This window comes from Orcinus orca, chromosome 10, assembly GCF_937001465.1.
Source record: "Orcinus orca chromosome 10, mOrcOrc1.1, whole genome shotgun sequence".
In the NCBI taxonomy this organism is placed as follows: Eukaryota; Metazoa; Chordata; class Mammalia; order Artiodactyla; family Delphinidae; genus Orcinus; species Orcinus orca.
Window position 1 is genome coordinate 47,723,453 of NC_064568.1, and position 22,353 is coordinate 47,745,805.

Genomic DNA, 22,353 nt, shown 5'->3' on the forward strand with positions numbered 1-22,353 from the left:
GTCCCGGGAGCACCTCCGGTGTCCTCCCTCCTCAGTCCATTCGGGGCCCTCCCCTGCACTCCTCTCGGACCCGAGGCCGCCCGCGCTGTCGCTGCGGACGAGTGTCCCGCGGCGCCCCCCTCCCGCCGCGCCGTCCGTCGGGCATGGACTCGGGCCGGGACTTCCTGACCCTGCACGGTGAGTACTCGGCCGGCTCGCGGGGGGACCCCGCCTGGGCCGACCTCGAGGAAAGCCGTTCCCGGCCCAGGATGGGGGACCCCCGGTTCCTCGGCCGCCCTCCGCCCCGCCCCGGGCCCGCCCCTCGTCCCTTTTGTCGCACGGAGGAAATCTCCACCCGGGACTGCCGGGCGCAACCCTGGGCGTTTCCAGGCTTGTTCCCCAGACCCGGCCGGTGGGGAGAAGGGTGCGAGTCTGAAGATTTCCCTAAAGACGACCCCCGGCCCTGCCGCCTCGGGGACTCCCCCTCTCCCTCTCCTAGTCACGGACGGGTGGGCTCCAGGGTCCGGCGCGCTCGGAGGGACCGAGGAGGAAAGGAACCAGCATCCACGAATAACTGAGTTATCTTCGCCCAGTCCGGGCCGCCCAGAGAGGCTCCCCAAAGCCCAGGCGTGCCTGGACCGCGTCAGGCAGCGTAGGTGTGGCGGGGTGGGAAGGCTGGGGCGAGGAGGTGTGCGAGGTGAGGTCGGGCCGCGCCGCAGTAACTGCCCAGCGCAGAAATGCTAGTCAGCGACGCCTGGACTGGGAGGGGCAGCCCGATCGCCCCCATCTGCGCACCCTCCTGGCCGGACAGGCCTGAGTCTCAGCTCTAACTGCCTGCTGCTACCCCCCTTTGTCCAGCCGAGCTCTGTCTTCTCCGACCGACCGGGAAACAGTCTGGGCCAGCTCCTTGCCCTATAGCTGTCTCTCCAGGAGAGAGGGCAGCCGCGGGCTCTGGACTGCAGGGACTGGAGGTCTCCTAGCTGCACGGGGCCCCCAACCTGGACCTGGAATCTCTTTGCTCCAGCCTGGGGACTCACCCACTTTTAGCGTGCTTTGCCCTCCTGCGCCCCAGGTCATCTGCCAGCTCAGCAAACCCTGCCTCTCTTGCACCAATCACCGCTTAACCCGATCTCCCTCTGTTTTCTAGTACCTCTGGAGTCCTTTAGTGCCCACCACCTATCCACCTAAACCATGCATGGATATAATAGAAGGGAAAGAGAAAGCCAGAGCCCTCCAGCTGTCCACTAGAGACCCTCTGGAATTCAGGGACACTCGGAGACGTTCCTTTCAGCCAGTGCCCAGTTTGTCTCATTTTCCTGGTTGTCCCAGATCTGGTCCCCATGGCCCAGAGAGACCTTGCTCAGTGCCCAGAGCTGTTACCCTCACACAAGTAGCCTCAAGGCAAACTCAGGGTCATGGGATCCCTGCCCTTTCCAGGGCTCCCTCTTCTCCTCTCAGGACAGAGGTGTCTCAGTGCTCCTGCCACCCTGGCAGGAAGGGCGGCTGGGCAGCTCAGAGGATCACAGTAGAGATCTCTGCTTTCTCTCTCATCATCCCTTAGCTAGTGCTGTGTACCCTGCAGACTGCCACCTCTTCCGTGCCAGCTTCACATTCAGACCTCCTACAAGCCCTCTGATCGCCTCTGGCTACAGCTGTAGCCTCAGCTCATGTTAGAATGGGCTGCATCCTCAGGCATCTGTGCCTTTGCCCAGTCTCTGTCCCTGGGCAGCCCTGGTATCTTCCCTGGAGAGGAAGCCACGTGGAGGCTCATTCAGCGCCTCCCAGTTTTGTGGCATGGGCTTGGCAGCCCTGGTCCATCGTGTTTGAGACCTGCCTCCCAAGTGCCTGACAGTCCAGCTCTTCCTGCGGAGCTGGCAAGAACAGTGCGATCCCAAGCTGTCTCCCTGAAGGCCCTGCTGCTTCTAGCTCATCACCCAAAATTACGTCCCTTAACTGCCTTTTGTTCCCCCTGCAAACCGTATCGGCAAGCAAGAATCTGTCAAGGAGAACTGGTGGTGGAAGGGTGTAGTCACTGTGCCCTGTGCTGTTCCAGGTTGTTCACACTTCCACTGGAGAGTCTGCATCTCTTTCATATTTCGGGTCCTCTAGCACTGGACACACTTTCTGGCTTGGGCAGTTGGGGGTCTGCTGCAGAAAGGCTCCCTCCATTGGCCTGGGGGGGTATGGGGGCCACCTAGATGAGAGATGTCCCTTCTGTCCTCGCCCCAGATGCATGCAGAGGCACTGTAGTATACAGACATGGATTATGGAAGTAGACTACCTGGGTTCAAGTCTTAGCTTTTTCATCTTAGACAAATCCCTTGACTTCTTGGTGCCTCAGTTTCCTCATCTGTAAAATGGGGGATAAGAACACTACCTCCCTCATGGATTGCAGTAAGGATTGAATGAGCTAACACATACAAGGCAATAATGAGAACAGTGCCTAGTACCAGCAGGTACAATGTTCCTACAGGAGGCCCACCCCCCAAGTGACCACGTCATGTGAGTACTTTGTGAGATGAGGGGGAATAAGGTAGTCCCTAACCAGGAAAAAAGTGACCAGAACCCTTAAGAATCAAAGGGCTCCTGGGGAATTCCCTGTCGGTCCAGTGGTTAAGACTCCATGCTTCCACTGCCAGGGGCCGGGGTTTGAGTCCTAGTCGGGGAACTCAGATCCTGCAAGCCATGCAGTGAGGCCAAAAAAAAAAAAAATAAGAAGAATCAGGGGCTCCTTCTGGTGCTTCTGAAGCCCTCAGACTGACGCTGTAGTCCCCTGGCCTCCTTCCCTACCCTACTTCCTTTGCTTGCTCCATTCTAGCCAGGCCTGCACTGGCTTCTCCAGCAGGTCCCCAGATGTACCCAAAAAGACCTAACTTCCCAAAGCTCTCCTCTCACTGAACACATCCACCTCCACCTACACTAACTATTCAAACACTGAATCCCTCCCGCCCCACTGTAAAACCTGGCATTAGTAAAAGTGCAAGGTAGGGTGTAAGAGGGGCCTCATCTTGGTCCTAGGTTCCAGTCCTGGGTTCCAGTCCTAGCTTTGCCTCTACTTACATTGTGACCCTGAGCAAGTCCCTTTGCCTGTCTGGGCCTGTTTTCTCATCCACGGGAAAGCAATACCTACTGATAGGGGATGTTGTGAGGATAAAGCACTAGTGGGCAAAGGAATTCTAGGTTGGCAAAGAAGCCAGTACCCCCAAGAGATAACGGTTCCAGATCCATCATAGCAATTTGGGGTAGCTAGACCGCTACCCTCCTCAATTATGTTTCAAAGCTGTCTGTCCCTGGGATTCCATGCCCACACAACACAGACACACACTGATCCACACTGATCTTAACTTTTTTGTGCCCTGGACCACTTTGGCAGTTAGGTGAAGCCTGTGGCCCCCTTCTCAGGATCATGTTTTTAAATGCATAAAATAAAATACATAAAATAAAATACATAAGAATTCAAAGGAAGCAAATTGTATTGAGATGTGATTCTATCCATAGGTCCTCGGGGAGTCCTTGGCCCTCTGATTAAACCATTAAACCATCACGTGGTTTCTCTAAAACAGAGGTTCCCCTTACAATCAGCTCCCTCAGCTCCAAATGAAGAACAACATTTCTGTGCCCATATTCCAGCTCACCTACATTAACACACATTCTCATGATTTATTTTTCTCCGAGGTGTGACCTTAGGCAAGTTGCTCTGCACTTCAGTTTGTTATTATTGCTGTGCTTGTCTGTGCTAATAACTGGCTTTGCCAGTGACTCACTGTCAATGCTGGTGACTGGAGCTGCGGTGAGGCGAGTGAAGGAACTATTCAGAGGCGGAGAGTAAAAGAGAGGAGTGAGTCAGGCCTCTGGGTGGTGTCCTGACCTTGGCACACAGTAGGGGCTCCATAAATAATTGCTGGGTGAATGAAAAGCAAGACGTAACTTACATGAAAGGGCCCACTGTTCCGAGCACACTGGCAGCACAGTTTCATATGGAGTTGGAGTCCTCCTCACCTATTTATCAAAGCAAGCCTGTGTTAATGGACTCATTTTTAAGACCAGCATTTTTTCAAGAATTCCATTCGCATTTGGAGCCTTGGAGATTATCCCACTCAGGTAGCGGAACTCTCAGAGAAGGAAACAGGCCTCCCTGAGGTTTACATGTGAGGCAACAGCCCGTTGAGTCACAGTGGATTCGTTGAGGAACTGAGGTAAAATATTTGGCGGGGTCCGCTGTCCGGCCCGGGCTCCATCCCCGGCTCCTTCCTATCCCGCCCCACCCGGTTGTCCGCTAGACTCTGCAGCCCAGGCTGCCGCCCGGCCGGGCTTACCTCCCGGCTCAATCTTGCCCAGCCCTCCAGTCCTCTGCCAGGCCTCCAGCTGAGCGTTTAGAATTCGCGGCTCAGGCTCCGCCCCCTGGTAGGACTGCCTCCACAGTCGAGGTTCCGCCCCTCCCTGCCGGAAAACAAAAGGCCTTTGCAGTGAGGGACCCTCCCCCGGTTTGTCCCCTGGGCCCTGGCTCCGCCCCCGGCCGTCTTCCTGGCTACCTCTGCCCCACGTCGCCTCGCAGACTCGGCTCCTCCCGCTCCCCATCTCTTTGGCTCTGGCTCCACCCCAATCCGCTTTCTGGGCTCTGACTTTCACCACTGATCTTCTTCCCGGGTTATGGATTTGTCCCACTTCACCTCCCGGCCCCGGTTCCTCCTCCTTCTCTCCCCGCCTTGATTCCGCTCTCGCCGCACCTCCTGGGGGCATCGGTCCTGCCCCTCTGGAACTGTCCCTGCCTCCTAGGGTATGGCCCCGCCCCTTCAGCACAGATTTTCTGTATCGCCCCGCCTCTAGAGCCATGGCCCGACCCTTCACTGCCCCGCCCCCACGGGTTCTAGCCCCGCCCATCCACTCCAGGTCTCCGCCCCTGCTCCACTCTAAGGAGGCCGTTCCGCTCCTAGGGCCAGGGCTGCCTTCTGGACGCCACACTGTCCCGGGCCAGGCTCAGCGGGCGGCGGGGGCACTTCGGAACGTCATGCAGTGCCTGGGGGTCAGGCGCCGAAGCCGGAGCCAGAGCCGCTCCAGAGAGCTCTACCTGCAGGAGCAGAGCCTCGAGGTGGCAGCTCTCAATGAGCAGAGGCTGGGTAAGGGATGCAGGGCGCCCCCCCCCACCCCCCCGAGATCTGCGGAGGCTGGGAAGGCAGCTGGGACAGGACTCAGACTGTATGTTCCTGATCTCGGGGACTGGACCTGTATAGTTCTGTGAGTGTGTGACCCATGGTGGGGCTGTGTTTGCGGGCATGGCATGTGGAGTGAGTAATGGGGGCGGGGATTGGTTACCCTGCGCCTTGCCACCCCCAAACCATCCTGTTTACAAACCTAGTGGTGATTCTGTCACTTGTATGGTAGTGGGGGCCACTGTGCAGCAATAATGATATGCAATGCTGTGTAACCAAGTGGCACCAGTGTGACAGTGTGTGATCCAGGGTGATGCTGTGTACCATGTGTGACTGTGGATGACCCAGGTGACTGAGTGATTCTGTCATCTCTGTTATGGTGTGTGTGTTCTGTGGGTGTTCTGCTGTTACTCTTTGTGGCAGCATGCCCCTGAGAGGTGGCTGTATAAGGTAATGTTTTCTAGCATTGGCCTTGTGGGCAAGCTTCTGAGTCCCGACTCTACCATGTAACTTCCTTGAGCCTCCGTTTCATCATCTGTAAAATGGGAACAATGATGGTGCCTTCCTCACAGGGTTGTTCAAGGGATTAAATACATGTGCTAAGAACAGGATCTTATTCAAACATGAACTATTATTATTATTATGGTGACTGCTATTATTATGACGACGATGATGTTCTGGCACTGTACGTTGTGTGGCTGTGTGTGACTCCATGTAATAATATGTGTCACCGTGTGTGGCCCATTGTCTCTTCCCGGTTGTGTATGGCAGTGTCTGATGAGTACGGTGGTGTGGTGTGTGTGACTGTGTATGTGTGTGGCTATATCTGTGTAGCTGTGTATTGCTGTGAGTCCCAGACTCAGTTTGTTTCCATTAGGCCTCACCCTAGGTACATGGGCAGGGCTCCTGGCACCGCCCCCACCGCCAGCCTCCTATTAGCACTGTAGCCCCTCTGTACTCCCCATATGTGCCACTAGCCTGGGCAGGTTGGTGAGGCTGCAAGGTCGACCCAGGGGCCCCTGAGCTCAGAGGCCCCTCAGCACCACCATCCCGCAGGAGGAGAAGGTGCTTCAGCTGAGTGAGTGGGGCTGAGCGAAGGGCCCATAGACCTTCTGGGTGCTAAGGGAGCAAGGGAGGGGGGGCGGGCAGCCCAGAGGCCTCAGAAACAAAAGGGCCTCAAATGAGGCTCAGAGATGGAGGTGTCTGCTTAGGTCGCCCAGCGGCCTGGAGGGCCACTAATATCAAGACCCACCTTGGGACCGAGGTCTGTGTTCCGGAAGCCATGTTGGCAACCAGGGGACTTATCTCTGCCTGACCGCAGACAGGGCCGCAGTCTGGCTCCAGGACAGGATGAACATGTCATCTGCTCACAGCCTTTTCCAGAACCAGAGGGTGGGGCTCACCTTCCGCCCCTGTGCGCCGCCCCTCCCCCCATCTGTGCCATGCACAGTGGCTTGTCCTAATGCCCTAGCCGGGGAGGGGCGGTACAGCCAGAAGCCAGAGGGTAAGGAGATGACCCCCCGCCAGCTGACCTCAGCCTCGGAAAGGACAGTGGAATCCCCCAGCTGAGCTGAGGCTGCTCTCTCCTCCGGCGGCTGGGAACTACCCTTGCCGGCCTCTGTCTTGAGCCCCACAGACACAGCCACCAGTTGAGGACATCCTGCAGGAGCCCCCTCCTCCCTCAATGGGCCTCACCTGGGGCTGGAGGGAAACTGCTGACACTAAGGCAGGGGGTGGAGAGAGCTGGGACCAAGGTGGGGGAAGGTCACATCAGACTGTCACCTCTGAGGAGGTCTTGAGACACCTCCTTACCCAGTGCTGTTGGGGGAACAGAGGCACAGAGGTTTCCTGAAGCCATGGGTGTGGGGGGCTGTTAGCACGTGGCTGTCTCCACTGGAAGCAGGAGATTGGGGAGGGATAGGGGGTGGGTGGCTGAGGCCCGCGGAAGTGGTCCAGAAGATTCTGTAGGTCCTGAGTGTGTGTGGAGCAGGCTGGCTGGGGCATAGGGAGTGGGGTCATGGATAAACTGGGAGAGCACATCAGGGGCTGGGGATCTGGGTTCAGAAAGGAAAAGCCTATAGGCCTAGGCACAGGCCCCTCAGACTGGACCCACACGGTCCCTGATGCCACCACTCTGCTGGAGCAGAAGGATAAAGATTGCTGAAAAGCCACAGAGTTTTTGTTTTGGGGCCAGAAGTGAGGTGAGGTAGTCCATCGGCTCTGAATAGAGCTGGCTGCTGGACTCCATGTGGCCAGGGTGATAGGCTAGGGTGGTCTTTTGGTCCCAGCTTCCTTCAGGTCACTCTGACCCCTAGGAGGAGCCCACTAAGTCTTTCAGAGCCAGGCCATTTCCTAGGGGTCTGGTCACCCAGGAACCAGGTGTTCTTGAATTAGCTGCCCTCTCTTTGTCCATTCAGCTGTGGGTGGCAGGTCATAGTGTATAAAGTGTGGCCTTGAGTGGGTGGGTGTCCAAAGGTTTACGTGGCCTCAGCTGGCAACACAGATGCCTTCCTGGAGAAGGCAGGTCTCCAGAATCAGGTTGGAACAAGGGTGGCGGAGGGAGAAGTGAACAGAGAGCTGAGGATGAGGCTGGTGAAAAATGGGCTGAGAGGGTCCAGTGGTGGGCATGGCCAGCATGGGGCCTGGGGCAGCAGGGACCCTAGAGGAGGTAGCATCTTACCAGCTCTGCCCCCTAGGTCTACAGGATGACAAGGACCTACAGGCACTGTTGAAGGGCAGCCAACTCTTGAAGGTGAAGTCCAACTCATGGCGGAGAGAACGCTTCTACAAGCTGCAGGAGGACTGCAAGACCATCTGGCAGGAGTCCCGCAAGGTCATGCGGACCCCAGAGTCCCAGCTGTGTGAGTGCCCTGGGCTGCAAGGGGAGGGGCAGGGTGCTGCACCTGCGCTTGGTTGGGGAAACTGACACTGGTCAGGGTGGGGTGGGGCTGGAGGTCAGTCGTGGACCAGGACCAAAGGTAGGAAAACTGAGGCCTGGCCTGGTGGGGCAGAGGTTGGTCATGCAAACAGGACCAGATATGGGGAAACAGCCTGGCCAGGGTTGGGGAGAGGAGCCAGTTAAATCACTGATAGGGAAACTGAGGCCTAGCCTGGGCTAGAGAGGGCAGTCATGGACCGAGGACCACAGATGGAGATGCTCAAGCCTTTTGGGGGTGGGACTCCATAGCCATGACCACAGATGGGGAAAGCCGGGCTCCCAAGTAGGGAGGGAGCTAGACAGTGTTGCCTGAATTCCCAGGTAACCACCCGGACATTTGTGGGAAGAAGGGAAGGAGGGAGGACTAGGGCCCAGGTGTGGTGAGGCCCAAAGTCCAGGGGCAGATAAGGCCCTTCCAGGTAGCAGTGGCCAGGATGTGAGGTGGGGCTGCAGGAGGCAGCTCCTCCCTGGGCTGGGACCAGAAAGAGAGCCTGGGGTGGAGCAGGGCTGGGACTTGCACAGAGAGGCCTTGGCTGGGCAGCTCCCTTGGGGTTGTGGACCTGAGGCCTTTCTGGAAGCTTTAGAAAAGGTCCAAGACGCCAAAGCTCAGGCCTGCAGATGGAGAGTGCCCCCTGCAAGGTCTTAGGAAGAAAGTTCTGCCAACTGCTGCTGCCCTTTTACACAGAATGCCCTAAGAATCTTGTAAAATGAGAGGTTCCCTCTGCACCTTTACTTGGTGGGAAAATTTTAGACCAAAGCTATTCAAAAGAACTTTCTATGATAATGGGAATGTCCTGTATCTGTGCTGTCCAATATGTCAGCTACTAGCCACCTGTGGCCATTGAGCACTTGAACTGTGGCTAGTGTGACTGAGGAAATGAATTCTTTTTTTTTTTTTTGGCTGTGCCACTGCACGGCATGTGAGATCTTAGTTCCCCGACCAGGGATTGAGCCTGAGCCCCCTGCTTTGGAAGTGTGGAGTCTTAACCACTGGACCGCCAGGGAAATCCCACAAATTCTTAATTTTACTGAACTTTAACTAATTTATATCTAAATAACCACGTGTGGCTGGGGGTACAGAAGGATCACTGCAGCTGGATTTCTCACACAGTCCAAGTCCCTGGAAATCCCTCACCCATTCACCTGCCCTCGGCTGTAGAGATGGGGCAGGCAGGGTCAGCCCACTGGCAGGTCTCTGGGGAGTGAGACCAGACACAGGTGACAGGGCCCAGGTGGGAAGGGGGCAGGAGAAAAGGGAGGGGCGGCCCACTGAGGGTGTCTCAGGAAGGGTCTGCCAGGCCCCAGGACACTGGACAGAAACCTGAGAAGGTGTTGCCTGTGGCAGGTCAGAGGGGAGGCAGGACAGGAGCAGGGTCGGATGCGGAGAGCCCGGCTGGGTCCTGGGGGCAATGGGCCATGGGAGGTCTGAGCAGGGCAGGGCAGGGTGGGAGGGGATGGAGCCTGAAGCGCTCTCAGGAAACTACCCTGCGTGCCTGTTGGCCACGTAACACAGGAGTGACCTGGCCCTTGCCTCTGTCTGTGGCTCCAGCCAGGTTCCTTCACAGGCCTCTGCCCTGATATGGGGTTTCCTGTTAGACGCTGGCAGTTGGCGGCACCGTGGGAATGGGGCATCATACTGTCTGAGCCCTGGGGACTCCTGGGAGCCCACCCCCCAGCCAGTACACGTGCATGGTTCCCAGTGTGAGCCAAGCACTTGGCGGGGGTGGGCAGGGGGCAGACTGAGGAGTGGGAGATGTGGGCCTTTCCAGACCTGGGCTGGTGAGCTGGGAACCTCATACCGGCACAGCTGGGAGCACAAGGGCAGGAGGAACCTCCCGGGCAGCAGACCCAGTGTGAGCAAAGGTGCAGGGGCAAGAATAAGGAAGGGCCGTGAGTGAGGGGCCTGCACCCTGACAGGAGGGGCCACAGGGGCGACAGGTTGGGGGTTGGGCACCAGGTGCGCTCCGGTGAGGAGCATGGCTGGAAGAGGGCTTTTTCCATGTCAGAGACCCAGAGACAGGTCTGGGCTGAGCATACCCATCGGGCTGCTTCCCTCCTCTAAGTGAGCAGTGAGACTGCCCTCCACTGTGCTCCCCCCCCGGGGAAACTGAGGCCAGGAGATGGGGGTGGGGGGCAGTCCCCAGTTCTCTTTGCCTCTGCTTCCTGGTCTGGAAGTTGCCCCCATCCCGACGCCACTAGCCTCCCTCAGCTCTGGTTCCCATAGGCAGACAAGGATTATCATCAGCAGGGAAGGCGTCTGGATTCTCTCTCCGCTGCCCAGGCTTCCTGTTTCCACTCCCAGCCTGGGGCAGCTACAGCTGGTGTGGGACCTTGAGGGACACGGGAGGTTGTGAGCGGAGCGATTCAGCAGGGATATCCCCTGCATCCCACATGGCCCAGGGTTCGCGTGTCTCACACCTCAGAGCCTGCTTCCTGGACAGGCACATGCCACACATCTGGGGCCTGCAGGTGGCCAGGAGGCCACCACCGGGAAGGACAGGCAGGCTCTCAGCCAGAGCTGGTCTAGACCCAGGAAAGATGGACGTGGATGGCTCAGGATGGGGATGGGGATGGGGCAGGGTTAGGGGCAGAGCCTGGCTCCTGATGCGGGGAGGCCCAGCATGAGCCCCTCCCAGCCAGGCCAGGGAGGGCACCTTGGGGTTTCAGGCAGGTGAGCAGGGTCTTGCTGCTCCCTAAAGCTTGGAAGGTTGGGCTGTGACAGGACAGCCCCCGTCCCTGGTTCCCAAGGGCAGAATGATGTCATCTCAGACCCCCAGGGGCACCCTCCAGTCTACCTCTTGGGATCCTGGAGCACCATTCCTGCCAAGGGGCTCCCTGAGATCAGGACACACAGATTCATGCAGGGCAAGGCCCTGGCTGCTCCCCTGACACAAGCACTTCCCCCTCTGTCAGGAGAGGGGCCTGGAGGCTCCCATGGCTGTCTTGAGGGAGGCGAAGGGCCCAAAGTCAAGCACAACAGGAGAGTGTGTGGCCTCCTCTCTGTCACAGGCCCCAAGCTCCAGAATGGTCTCTCTCTATCTCTGTATGAGAGCCCTGCCCTGCCCCACTCCTCTCCCAGGGGCCCTGCTTCCTCCCAGCACAGAAACAGGAGGCCTGGGACCCTAGGTGCCCTTCCCACCCTAAAGTCAATCTCTCTCTGCCTGGGCGTTTCCACTGTGCACGCTATAGCTGTGTCTCGTTCCTTCTCCACCTCAGCCTCTTTTTGTCCCCCGCTCTGCCCATCTTCCTGCCCCTCACGGCTCTCTCTGCCCACCTCCACCCCCTTCTTGCAGTCTCCATCGAGGACATTCAGGAGGTGCGGATGGGGCACCGCTCAGAGGGCCTGGAGAAGTTTGCCCGGGACGTGCCTGAGGACCGCTGCTTCTCCATCGTCTTCAAGGACCAGCGCAATACGCTAGACCTCATCGCCCCATCGCCCGCCGAAGCCCAGCACTGGGTGCAGGGCCTGCGCAAGATCGTCCATCACTCGGGCTCCATGGACCAGCAGCAGAAGCTGCGGCAGTATCCTTTTGGTGGCAGTGGGTCCAGGCCCAGCGGGTGGTTACTGGCTATGGTCGTCCCCAGGACAACCTGGGTATGGAAGACACGCAGCTTGGGCCATCATACCAAAATACCATAGACTGGGTGGCTTAAACAACAGAAATTAATGTTCTCACGATTCTGGAGGCTGGAAGTCCAAGGTCAGGGTGCCAGAGGGTCGGGTTCTGGTGGGAGCTCTCTTCCTGGCTTGTAGATGGCTGCCTTCTTTCTCACTGTCTTCACATGGCAGAGAGAGAGAGAGAGCACAAGATCTCTGGTGTCTCTTCTTTTTTTCTTTTCTTTTTTTAAAGATAAATTTATTTATTTGTTTGTTTATTTTTGGCTGCATTGGGTCTTCGTTGCTGCCCGTGGGCTTTCTCTAGTTGTGGGGAGCGGGGGCTACTCTTTGTTGCAGTCCGCGGGCTTCTCATCGTGGTGGCTTATCTTATTGCAGAGCACAGGCTCTAGGCGCACAGGCTTCAGTAGTTGTGGCAGGCGGGCTTCAGTAGTTGTGGCACATGGGCTCAGTAGTTGTGGTGCACGGGCTTAGTTGCTCCGTGGCATGTGGGATCTTCCTGGACCAGGGCTCGAACCCATGTCCCCTGCACTGGCAGGCGGACTCTGAACCACTGCGCCACCAGGGAAGTCCCTCTGGTGTCTCTTCTTTTATGGGCACTAATCCCATCATGAGGCCCCCACTCATGAACTCATCTAAGTCTCTCAAGGCCCCATCTCCAAATACATCACATTGAGGGTCAGGGCTTCAACATATGAATTTGGGAGAACACAAAGGAAGCAGGGAGGGTACTTGGAGCCCTCTTTGGTCTAGTCTGACCCAAGGGCCAGACAACAGTGCAGCCCCCTGAAGTCCCTCATCCCCCCTAGGTAACCAGCATGGAGTGGGGAGGCTGAGGGGAGCTGCCTGCTTCAGTGGGAGACCTAGTCTCAGATATTTTAATGTTTCCTAGAGTTAACTGCATTTTTTTCCTCTGGGAGTTTGGGAGGCCATGATACACTCCCACTTGCCCCCATATCCTGTGCCACTCTTTGGGGAGTCATCACGTTCCCCCAGTCCCGGTGTGCAGGCCAGCCTGCGGGCTTGAAACAAATTCACTTCAAAGTCCAGGTGCACAGCAACACAGTAGTCTATGGTTCAAAGTGATCAGCCTTCTGGTATGTAGGATTAGGGTGGAACCAGCACCGGCTCCTTTTTTTCTTTTTAAATGACAGCTTTATTGAGATATAGTTCACATACCATATAATTCATCCACTTAAAGTGTACAAGTCCATCTTTTTAGTGTATTCAGAGTTATGCAACCATCACCCCCAAAAGACACCCCATGCCCTTTAGCAGTCCCCATTTCCCCACAACCCCCCAGCCCTAGACAACCACTAATCTACTTTCCGTCTCTATACCTTTGTCTTTTCTGGACCTATTATATAAATGGAATCATACAGTCTCTTGTGACTGGCTTCTTTCACTTAGCATAATGTTTTTAACGTTCGTCCATGTCGTAGCATGTGTTTGTACTTCATGCCTTCTGTTTGCCTAATAGTATTCCACCGTGTGGCCATTCCACATTTTACTTATCCAATCAGCAGTTGATGGACATTTGGGTTTCTGCTTCTCTGAATAATGCTGCTGTGAATATTTGTGTATAAGTTTTTGTGTGGACATATGTTCTCATTTCTCTTGAGTATATACCTAGAATTTCTGAGTCTTGTGGTGACTATATATTTAACGTTTTGAGGAAATGCCAAACTATTTTCCAAAGAGGAAATTTACATTCCCACCAGCAGTGTCTGAGAGTTCTGATTTTTCACATCTTCACTAACCCTTGCTATTATCTGCCTTTTTTTTTTTATTATAGCCATCCTTGTGGGTTTGAAGTGGCATTTCACTGTGGTTTTGATTTGCATTTCCTTGATAGCTAACGGTGTTGAGCATCTTTACATGTGGTTATGGGCCATTTGCATATCTCTTTGGAGAAACAGCTATTCAATACATCCTTTGCCCATTTGTTGTTGTAAAGTTCTTTTTTTATGGATCTATTTATTTTAATTTTAAATTGTGGTAATGTATACATAACATGAAATTTACTATCTTAACCATTTTTAAGTGTACAGTTCAGTAGTGTTAAGTACATTCACATTGTTGTGCAACCATCTCCAGAACTCTTTTCATCTTGTAAAACTGAAACTCTGTAGCCATTAAACAGTAACTCCCCATTCCACCCTCCGCCAGGTCCTGGCAACCACTGTTGTACTTTCTGTCCCTATGAACTTGATTACTCTTAAGTTCCTCATATAAGTGGACTCATACAGCATTTGTCATTTTGCCACTAGCTTATTTCACTTAGCATAATGTCCTCAAGGTTCATTCATGTTGTCACATGTTAGAACTTCCATCCTTTTAAATGCTGAACAATATTCCATTGTATGTATATTACCACACTTTGTTTATTCATTTGTCCATTAATGGACACTTAGGTTGCTTCCACTTTTTGTCCATCATGAATAATGCTGCTGTGAACATGGGTGTACAAGTATCTTTCTGAGGCTCTGTTGTCAATTCTTTGGGGTGTATACCAAGAAGTCAGATTGTTAGATCATATGGTAATTCTATTTTCAATTTTTTTGAGGACCCACTATACTGTTTCCTATAGCATCTGTACCACTTTACATCCCCACCAACAGTGCACAAGGGTTCCAGTTTCTCCACGTCCTTACCAACACTTGTTATTTCTTTTTTAAATAGGTCTCTCACTGTGGTTTTGACTTGCATTTCCCTAATGATTAATGATATTGACCATTTTTTAACGTGCTTTTGTATATCTCCTCTGGAGAAATGTTTATTCAGATCTCTGGTCCATTTTTTTTTTTTTTTTTTTGGCAGTACACGGGCCTCTCACTGTTGTGGCCTCTCCCGCTGTGGAGCACGGGCTCCAGGCACGCAGGGTCAGCGGCCATGGCTCATGGGCCCAGCCGCTCCACAGCATGTGGGATCTTCCCGGACCGGGGCACAAACCCGTGTCCCCTGCATCGGCAGGCAGACTCTCAACCATTGTGCCACCAGCGAAGCCCTCTGGTCCATTTTTTAATTGAGTTGTCTTTTTATTATTGAGTTGTAAGAGGTTTTTTTTTTTTAATATTCTAAATATTTTTAAAATATTCTAATATTTTAAAAATATTCTTATCAGATATACGCTCTGCAAATAATTTCTCCCATTCTGTGGGTTCTTTTCTTTTTTTGGTGGTATTCTCTGAAGCACAAAAGTTTTTAGTTTCAGTGAAGTCTAATTCATTTACTTTTTGCTTTTGTTGCTTGTGTTTTCTGATGTCACATCTAACGTAAAGTCACAAACATTTACTCATATATTTTCTTCTTATAGTTTTAGCTCTTGCATTTAGGTCTTTGATCCATTTTGAGTTAGTTTCTGTGTATGGTGTGGTGAGGGATCCAACTTCATTTTTTTTGCATGTAGACATACAGCTGTTCCAGCACCATTTGTTGAAAAGACTATTCTTTCTTCATTGAATCGTCTTTACACCATCTTCAAAAAATCAACTGACCATAAATATGAGGGTTTATTTCACGACTCTCAATTCTCTTCCATTTACCTAAATGTCTCTTCTCACACCAGAACCACAACGTTTTAGTTACTGTAACTTTGTACGAAGTTTTGAAATCGTGAAGTGTGAGTCTTCCAAATTTGTTCTTTTTTTTTCAAGATTGTTTGGACTGTTTTGGGTCCCTTGAATTTCCATATGAATTTGAGGATTGGGTTGTCAATTTCTGCAAAGTAGCCAGCATGACTGTGATAGGTATTGTGCTGAATCTGTAGATCAGTTTGGAGAGTATTTCTCATTAAACAATATCAAGTCTTCTTTCTGATCAGCAAATATGGGGTATCTTTCCATTTATTTAGATCTTTAATTTCTTTCAACAATGTTTTGTGGCTTTCAGAGTATAAGTTATGTATTAAAAGAATTTGTATTTTTATTCATTTTGATGCTACTGTATGGAATTATTTTATTACATTTTCTGATTATTCATTGCCAATGTATATCCAACTCCTTTGGGGGACACATTTTGAACCCTGTTAGCTCCCTTTACTGTGTACTTTTCAGCATTTCAAAGACTTTTAAGTGTCTTTTCTCAAGGCTATGTCTGCCTGATTTTGAGCTTTCTTTTTAAAATTTTAATTATTTATTTTATTTTTGGCCATGCCTCGAGGTATGCGGGATTTTAGTTCTGACCAGGGATTGAACCTGTGCTCCCTGCAGTGCAAGTGCAGAGTCTTAACCACTGGACCACCAGGGAAGTCCCTGAGCTTTCTTAAAAGCCCAATTCTGTGGCACTTTTGTGATAGTCACTCCTTTTGCACAGGCATGCACTTGGACAATCTCATGGCCTCTGCAGGCTTCTGCTGCCCAGACCTTGAGATCATAAAGCCATCCCAGCCTGCTGAAGAGCAGTTGGCACTGGGACCTCATGCTTGGGTGTACCACTCTGAACTTAATTTTTTAACCTGGAATTCTACTATAATTTTTTTAATGTAAATACACATATTTACATAAAACATACATATATATAAATAAAGGTTTAAAAATATGGGTAGGTTAGAATAAAATTTTAATCTTTAATTTTTTCTGGCTGCATTTCATTTTGCCTAATGATACGTTTGCTAAAAATAGTGGAGATTATACATTTGTATCCATTTTCTGTGTAACATTATATCATAATTATTTCCCTGTGTTAGTATAGTCTCCATAAACAGCTTTATTAATGACTGTGTACTATTCCACTGAATGGATGGACTATAAATTAGTGATCCATTCTTTTAGTGTCAAACATTTCATTTCCTTCACCACTATAAATAACATTGCAAAGAACTATGTTCATAAAACCTTTCAGTATTTAGAAGTATTTCCTTACCAATGGATTCCTAGAAGTGGAATTACTGAGTCAACTGATGTAACAGGTTAAAGCTTTAGCTATCCCTCCATCACTTTCCTAAGGGTTGTACTGATTTACTTTTTGCCCACGTGATGGATTTGAGTGTCCATTTCACCTCACCCTTACCTGCACTAGGTAATATACTTTTAAGTTGCTAAATTTTAGTTTAAGAAATTGCATCTCATTTCCAAATTGTTAATAACTTTGACTACTAGTAATGTTTGCAAAAGGTCAGTTTATATCCCTTTCTCATTTAGTTATTAGGGTCATCATACTGTTTTCTTTTTAATGAATTCTTCAAAGGCTTTGCTGCAAATGCTTCCTCCAGTCTGTCAGATAGATGACTTTAGTTTTTCTTTATTTAATCCTCAGAATTTTAAAAAGTTTATATGGCATGATTTATGTTGTTGTTTCTTTTGTGATTTCTTCTGAAGCCTGCTATCATGTTTTCATTGTGCTCATGAGCTCCCATTGTCTTGTTCTATAGTTAGCTCTCTGTTTTCTGTGGACTGTAGTGTGCAGCTCCTCCTTCTCTAGTTCTCAAGGTCAATTCTGATGGGAGAGATAGAGGGAATGGAGAAGTGGAGGCCTAAGTGCCCCAATCATGACACCATGATCCAGGCTTTGTTTTTGCATGTGATGTCCCCACCTTCTGATCAGTGGCTTGAAATTTGCTGTTTCCTACTAAATAAGCCTCAAGTGCTTTCGTCAGAAAGCACTATATACTATATAGTGTATAGTATAATTATATGCTATATAGATATATACTATATCTATAATTGGGTAACAATTATATACTGAAAAGGACATACCTTGAAATGTTAACAGTAGTTACCCCTGGGTGATAGGATTATGGGGGCTTTGTTTATTTACTTTTCTGCATTTTCTAAATTGTCTGTAATGAACCCTTTTAGAGTGAGAAAAGAAATGTTTTTGAAATTTTGAAAGGGTTCAAAGCCAGAAAACAGGAAAAAGACTCCTTCACTGGATGTCACATTTCCTCCAAAGAGGCCACCAGGTCTTCCCTCTGAAGTGAGGATATGCCAAAAGTCAGGCCTGCGGGGAGCTGTGTCTACAGGGGACCTCAGTCCACCTGGGCCTGGGAGTTGACCCTGAGCTTGAATCATGGCTGTGGCTGGGACCTCGGGGGTCCCAGGGCTCCTGGATTCTTTCCTTACTTCTTGCCCAGCTGGATTCATTCCTGCTTGCGAAAAGCTGACAAAAACAAGGACAACAAGATGAACTTCAAGGAGCTGCAGAACTTCCTGAAGGAGCTCAACATCCAGGTGGACGACAGCTATGCCCGAAAGATCTTCAGGGTGAGGCAGGATGTGAGGGCTGGGTCTGCCTGGCAGTGTGTCCTTGACTGCAGCCCGAGACCTGCTCTGAACCCTGCCCACCTGGCGTCCTGGCTCTGCAGGAATGTGACCACTCTCAGACAAACTCCCTGGAGGATGAGGAGATCGAGACCTTCTACAAGATATTGACCCAGAGGAAGGAGATCGACCTCACCTTCAAGGAGGCTGCGGGCTCGGGGGAGACCCTGTCGGTGGATCAGTTAGTGGTCTTCTTGCAGCACCAACAGCGGGAGGAGGCGGCGGGGCCTGCACTGGCCCTCTCCCTCATTGAGCGCTACGAGCCCAGCGAGATGGGTGAGGGCCTATGACCTGTAGTCCCAGGGCCACACAGGGTGGGGAGACCCCTGGGGAGACGGCAGCCCAAGAGTAGGGAGCTGGAGGGAAGGGGGCACCTCAGCCAGGCCCAGAGCCCCTGGTCAGTATTTCTCTGCCCCAGGAACGCAGATGGGAGGCAGGGACCCTCTCTTGGTTCCTCCTTCAGGGGATTTGAGGACTCCTCCCCCAGGAAATGGAGAGAGAGGAGGCTGGAAAAGCAGGCACTTTTCCTGCCTCCCTCTTTGTGCCCACGCTGGCCACAAAGCTTTAAGACATCAGATGGGGGCCCAGTCCTGGAGAAGGAGGAGATGAGGCCCTGCCCTCAGGGGGGGCCTCACAGCATGGGGGACAGAGGAGGAGACAGGGCCCCACCCTGGGATAGTCACGGTCTGGTCAAGAGACCCGAGCTTAGCCGCTTCCAAGAGGTACCGAGGACCAGCTCAGGACGGGAGGCAGGAAGAGTAGGGGGGGAGGTGAGTGCGGGGAGGGGGAGTGGGGGGGCCCCTCCCCCCAGAGCGGCGGCGCCAGCCTAGGGCTCTGACGGGCGCCGGCCTCCCGCCTCCCAGCCAAGGCGCGGCGGCAGATGACCAAGGACGGCTTCCTCATGTACCTGCTCTCGGCCGACGGCAGCGCCTTCAACCGGGCGCACCGGCGGGTCTACCAGGACATGGGCCAGCCGCTCAGTCACTACCTGGTGTCGTCCTCTCACAACACCTACCTGCTGGAAGACCAGCTCACGGGGCCCAGCAGCACCGAAGCCTACATCCGGTGGGGCCGGGAGACCTGGGCATGATGGGGCGGGGCCGGGCGGGACCTGGTCGTGATGGGGCGGGGCGGGGCGGGGCGGGGCCGGGCTGAGCAGGACCTGGGCGGGCAGGCGGGACCTGGGCGGGGCCCGGCCGGGACCGAGGGGCCTAGCCGCCGTCCCACTCGCAGGGCGCTGTGCAAAGGCTGCCGCTGCCTGGAGCTCGACTGCTGGGATGGACCCAACCAGGAACCGGTCATCTATCACGGCTACACCTTCACCTCCAAGATCCTCTTCTGCGACGTGCTCAGGGTCATCCGGGACTACGCCTTCAAGGTGGGCGCGCTTCTGGGCCTGAGGAAGGGGATGCTCGGGCCCACCCACCCCTCCTAATCCGCCCTTGGGCCTCCAGGTGTCCCCCTACCCCGTCATCCTGTCCCTGGAGAACCACTGCAGCCTGGAGCAGCAGCGTGTGATGGCGCAACACCTGCACACCCTCCTGGGCCCCATGCTGTTGGATCGGCCACTGGACGGGGTCACCAGCAGCCTGCCTTCCCCTGAGGTGCCCGATGGGGTAGGGTGCCCAGAGGAGAGGGCAGGGGACTGGCCGGGAGGCCCGCTGCGTCTTGACCAGCTGCCCCTCCACCCTTAGCAACTGAAGGGGAAGATCTTGCTGAAGGGGAAGAAGCTTGGGGGGCTTTTCCTCCCTGGAGGGGAAGGCAGCCCTGAGGCCACTGTGGTGTCAGACGAGGATGAGGCTGCTGAGATGGAGGATGAGGCAGTGAGGAACCAAGTGCAGCACAAGTCCACGGTTTGAGCGGGGGCTATGGAGCGAGGAGGGGAGGGGGGCCCTACCCCACCATCCCCCTCCATCACACTGTGGGGTATTTGTCTTGTCCGGGTTCTCTGTGGCTGTCACTCAGACCCTCTGCCCCCTCTCTCTGTCTCCCTCTCTGTTCTCTCTGTATCTGGGTTTCTGGCTCTCTCAGTGCCCACCTGCCCCAACCTCTGAATCTGACTTGGGCCTCCCCATGGCCCCCAGGAGGACAAGCTCAGACTAGCAAAGGAGCTCTCAGATATGGTCATTTACTGCAAGAGCGTCCACTTTCTGGGCTTCCCCAGTCCTGGCACCCGTGGGCAGGCTTTCTATGAGATGGCATCCTTCTCCGAGAACCGTGCCCTCCGACTGCTTCAAGAATCAGGTGAGCCCGGCCCTGTCCCCCCAGGGTGCTGTCCATCTGTCTGACCACCTGAGCTGGCCAGGGTCAGGACTGGCTCCCACCCCTCCGGACGTCGCCCAGAGCTGGCACCCCACGCTGTTACCAGACAGAGCTGGTAGGGAGGGGCTTGGACTCACCAGGAGGCCTCCGCTTCTAATGCGCTCACACCCCCCTCAGGAAACAGCTTTGTCCGCCACAATGTGAGTCACCTGAGCAGGATCTACCCCGCCGGGTGGAGAACGGATTCCTCCAACTACAGCCCTGTGGAGATGTGGAATGGGGGCTGCCAGATCGGTACGGGCTGGCTGGGGCTTGGAGGAGGCCTGGGTGAGGGTTTCCGCCTGGAAGGCCACGGGCCAGGAGCCTCTGGGGACCCAGGCAGAGCCAGATGCAGGGATTTGTGGGCTCAGGAGCTGGTAATCTCAGTCTGGAAATATCCCCCACCAGCAAATACAGCGTCTGAAATCCCATTGTTAGCACATTTGTCCTTTGAATTCTGGCACCAGAAATGGAATGCAAGGTTGGTGTGGTGGGTCAGTTAGGGTGGCAGGAGGGCAGTAGGCATTGGAGTGATCCTGGACCCTGCTTCTGCCTCACCGTGTGACTCTGGGCCTCAGTGTACCCCAAGCAGGCTGGGCTCTGGGGCCCCTGAGGCCAGCCCACAGCCTGTGACTGCTCTGTCCTGCCTGTAGTGGCCTTGAACTTCCAGACACCTGGGCCAGAGATGGACGTATACCAGGGCCGATTCCAGGACAATGGGGCCTGTGGGTACGTGCTGAAGCCTGCCTTCCTGCGAGACCCCAACTCCACCTTCAACTCCCGTGCCCTGGCTCAGGGGCCCTGGTGGGCTCGGAAGCGGCTCAATGTCAGGGTATGGCCAGCCACCGGAGGGACAGATGCCATGGGCCTCCCTTCCCCCTGGCTACCATCCTGAACGCTTAACTGTCCCCCGCCTTTCCTCAGGTCATCTCAGGGCAGCAGCTGCCAAAAGTCAACAAGAATAAGAATTCAATTGTGGACCCCAAGGTGACAGTGGAGATCCATGGCGTGGGCCAGGACGTGGCCAGCCACCAGACCACTGTGGTCACCAATAACGGTACGTGCTGGGCCTGGGCTGGGCCCGGCTTCTGGAGCCATGCTGTTGGCTTCTGTCCATGCTGTTGTCCATGCTTCTGTCCATGCTGTTGACATGGTGCCTGCACCCCTAGGTTTCAACCCATGGTGGGACACAGAGTTTGAGTTCGAGGTGATTGTGCCTGAGCTCGCCCTCGTGCGCTTTGTGGTGGAGGACTATGATGCCTCCTCCAAGAATGACTTCATTGGCCAGAGCACCATCCCCTTGAACAGCCTCAAGCAGGGTGAGTGTTTGTGGAGGGAGGGGACGACTCGAGGGGAGGCATCTCTTGGGAAGGGGCCGGCTATTCCTCAAAGCATCCTCCCTAAGTGACCAGAACTTCCGCTGTGCGCCCCTCCCCGCCCCTCCGCCTGCCAGGATACCGCCACATTCACCTCCTGTCCAAGAACGGAGACCAGCACCCGTCTGCCACCCTCTTTGTGAAGGTGGGCCTCCAGGACTAGGCTCGGGGAGTCTGGTGAGGGCTGCCCCGAGCGGACCAGGCCCTCTGTCCACATCTGGGGGGCAGGACAGGGGCTGCTCCCAACCTCTTGCTCAGAGCTGGCAGCCCCACGCTGCCCTCAGCTCCAACCTACTGTCTGTGTTGCTGCCTCTCGGGAGCCCAGGAGCTGGCCCAGTCCCTGGAGCTGTCCTCAATTCCTTTAGGAATGACACTGCAGCCTGCTCCATCCTCCAGCCGGGCCCTAGGTTGAGGGTTTTTATAAAAATCATAAGACTAAGTACTGTGGTCTCTTTACCTGGACACTGGAAAAATCCCTGTAAGGCATGCGTGCGTGTGTGCATGCCCCAGAGCACTGGAGCCCCAGCACCTCACTCTCCACTTCTCCACCCTCACACTGGAGCAAGGGGGGACACCTGTCCCCTGGGCAGGAGGGACCAGCAAGAAACAAACCCCTGAATGGCGGAGGGTATGGAGGGCTCAGTCTTTGGAATGTCACGGCCGACCCCTCCAACCCCAGAGGCCCACTCTCCCAGAGGCGGACCTGCTGAGTGACCCAGACCTGAAAGCCCAC

General features: G+C 53.9%; 2 protein-coding genes across 4 annotated transcripts in view; one reads left to right on the forward strand and one right to left on the reverse strand.

Annotated features, from left to right (window-relative positions):
• Positions 1 to 4,673, reverse strand: part of DLEC1 (DLEC1 cilia and flagella associated protein) — a 104,223-nt gene extending 99,550 nt beyond the window's left edge. Inside the window, exons 1-2 of one of the 2 annotated variants that reach the window (XM_049715840.1) lie at positions 4,296 to 4,673; positions 3,912 to 3,978 (exon numbers count right to left, since the gene is read on the reverse strand). The gene's annotated coding sequence lies outside the window, so the exon portion shown is untranslated. Of the gene's footprint in view, positions 1 to 3,911 lie in introns of both variants that reach the window. The other variant, XM_049715839.1, reaches the window with a different exon arrangement.
• PLCD1 (phospholipase C delta 1) lies at positions 20 to 22,059 on the forward strand. 2 transcript variants are annotated; one of them, XM_033402152.2, is made up of 16 exons: positions 21 to 177; positions 4,914 to 5,096; positions 7,826 to 7,990; positions 11,361 to 11,589; positions 17,757 to 17,886; positions 17,988 to 18,219; positions 18,807 to 19,008; positions 19,177 to 19,321; positions 19,398 to 19,547; positions 19,638 to 19,796; positions 20,028 to 20,187; positions 20,383 to 20,499; positions 20,898 to 21,076; positions 21,169 to 21,301; positions 21,414 to 21,563; positions 21,698 to 22,059. In XM_033402152.2, the coding sequence occupies exons 1-16, from the start codon at positions 144 to 146 to the stop codon at positions 21,781 to 21,783; spliced, it is 2,454 nt and encodes an 817-aa protein (XP_033258043.1). In that variant the 5' UTR covers positions 21 to 143; the 3' UTR covers positions 21,784 to 22,059. The 2 variants fall into 2 exon arrangements, with proteins under 2 accessions (XP_004277957.1, XP_033258043.1); XM_004277909.3 differs by lacking the exon at positions 4,914 to 5,096 and having other exon boundaries at positions 20 to 177.
• The last annotated feature ends 294 nt before the right edge of the window (positions 22,060 to 22,353 follow it).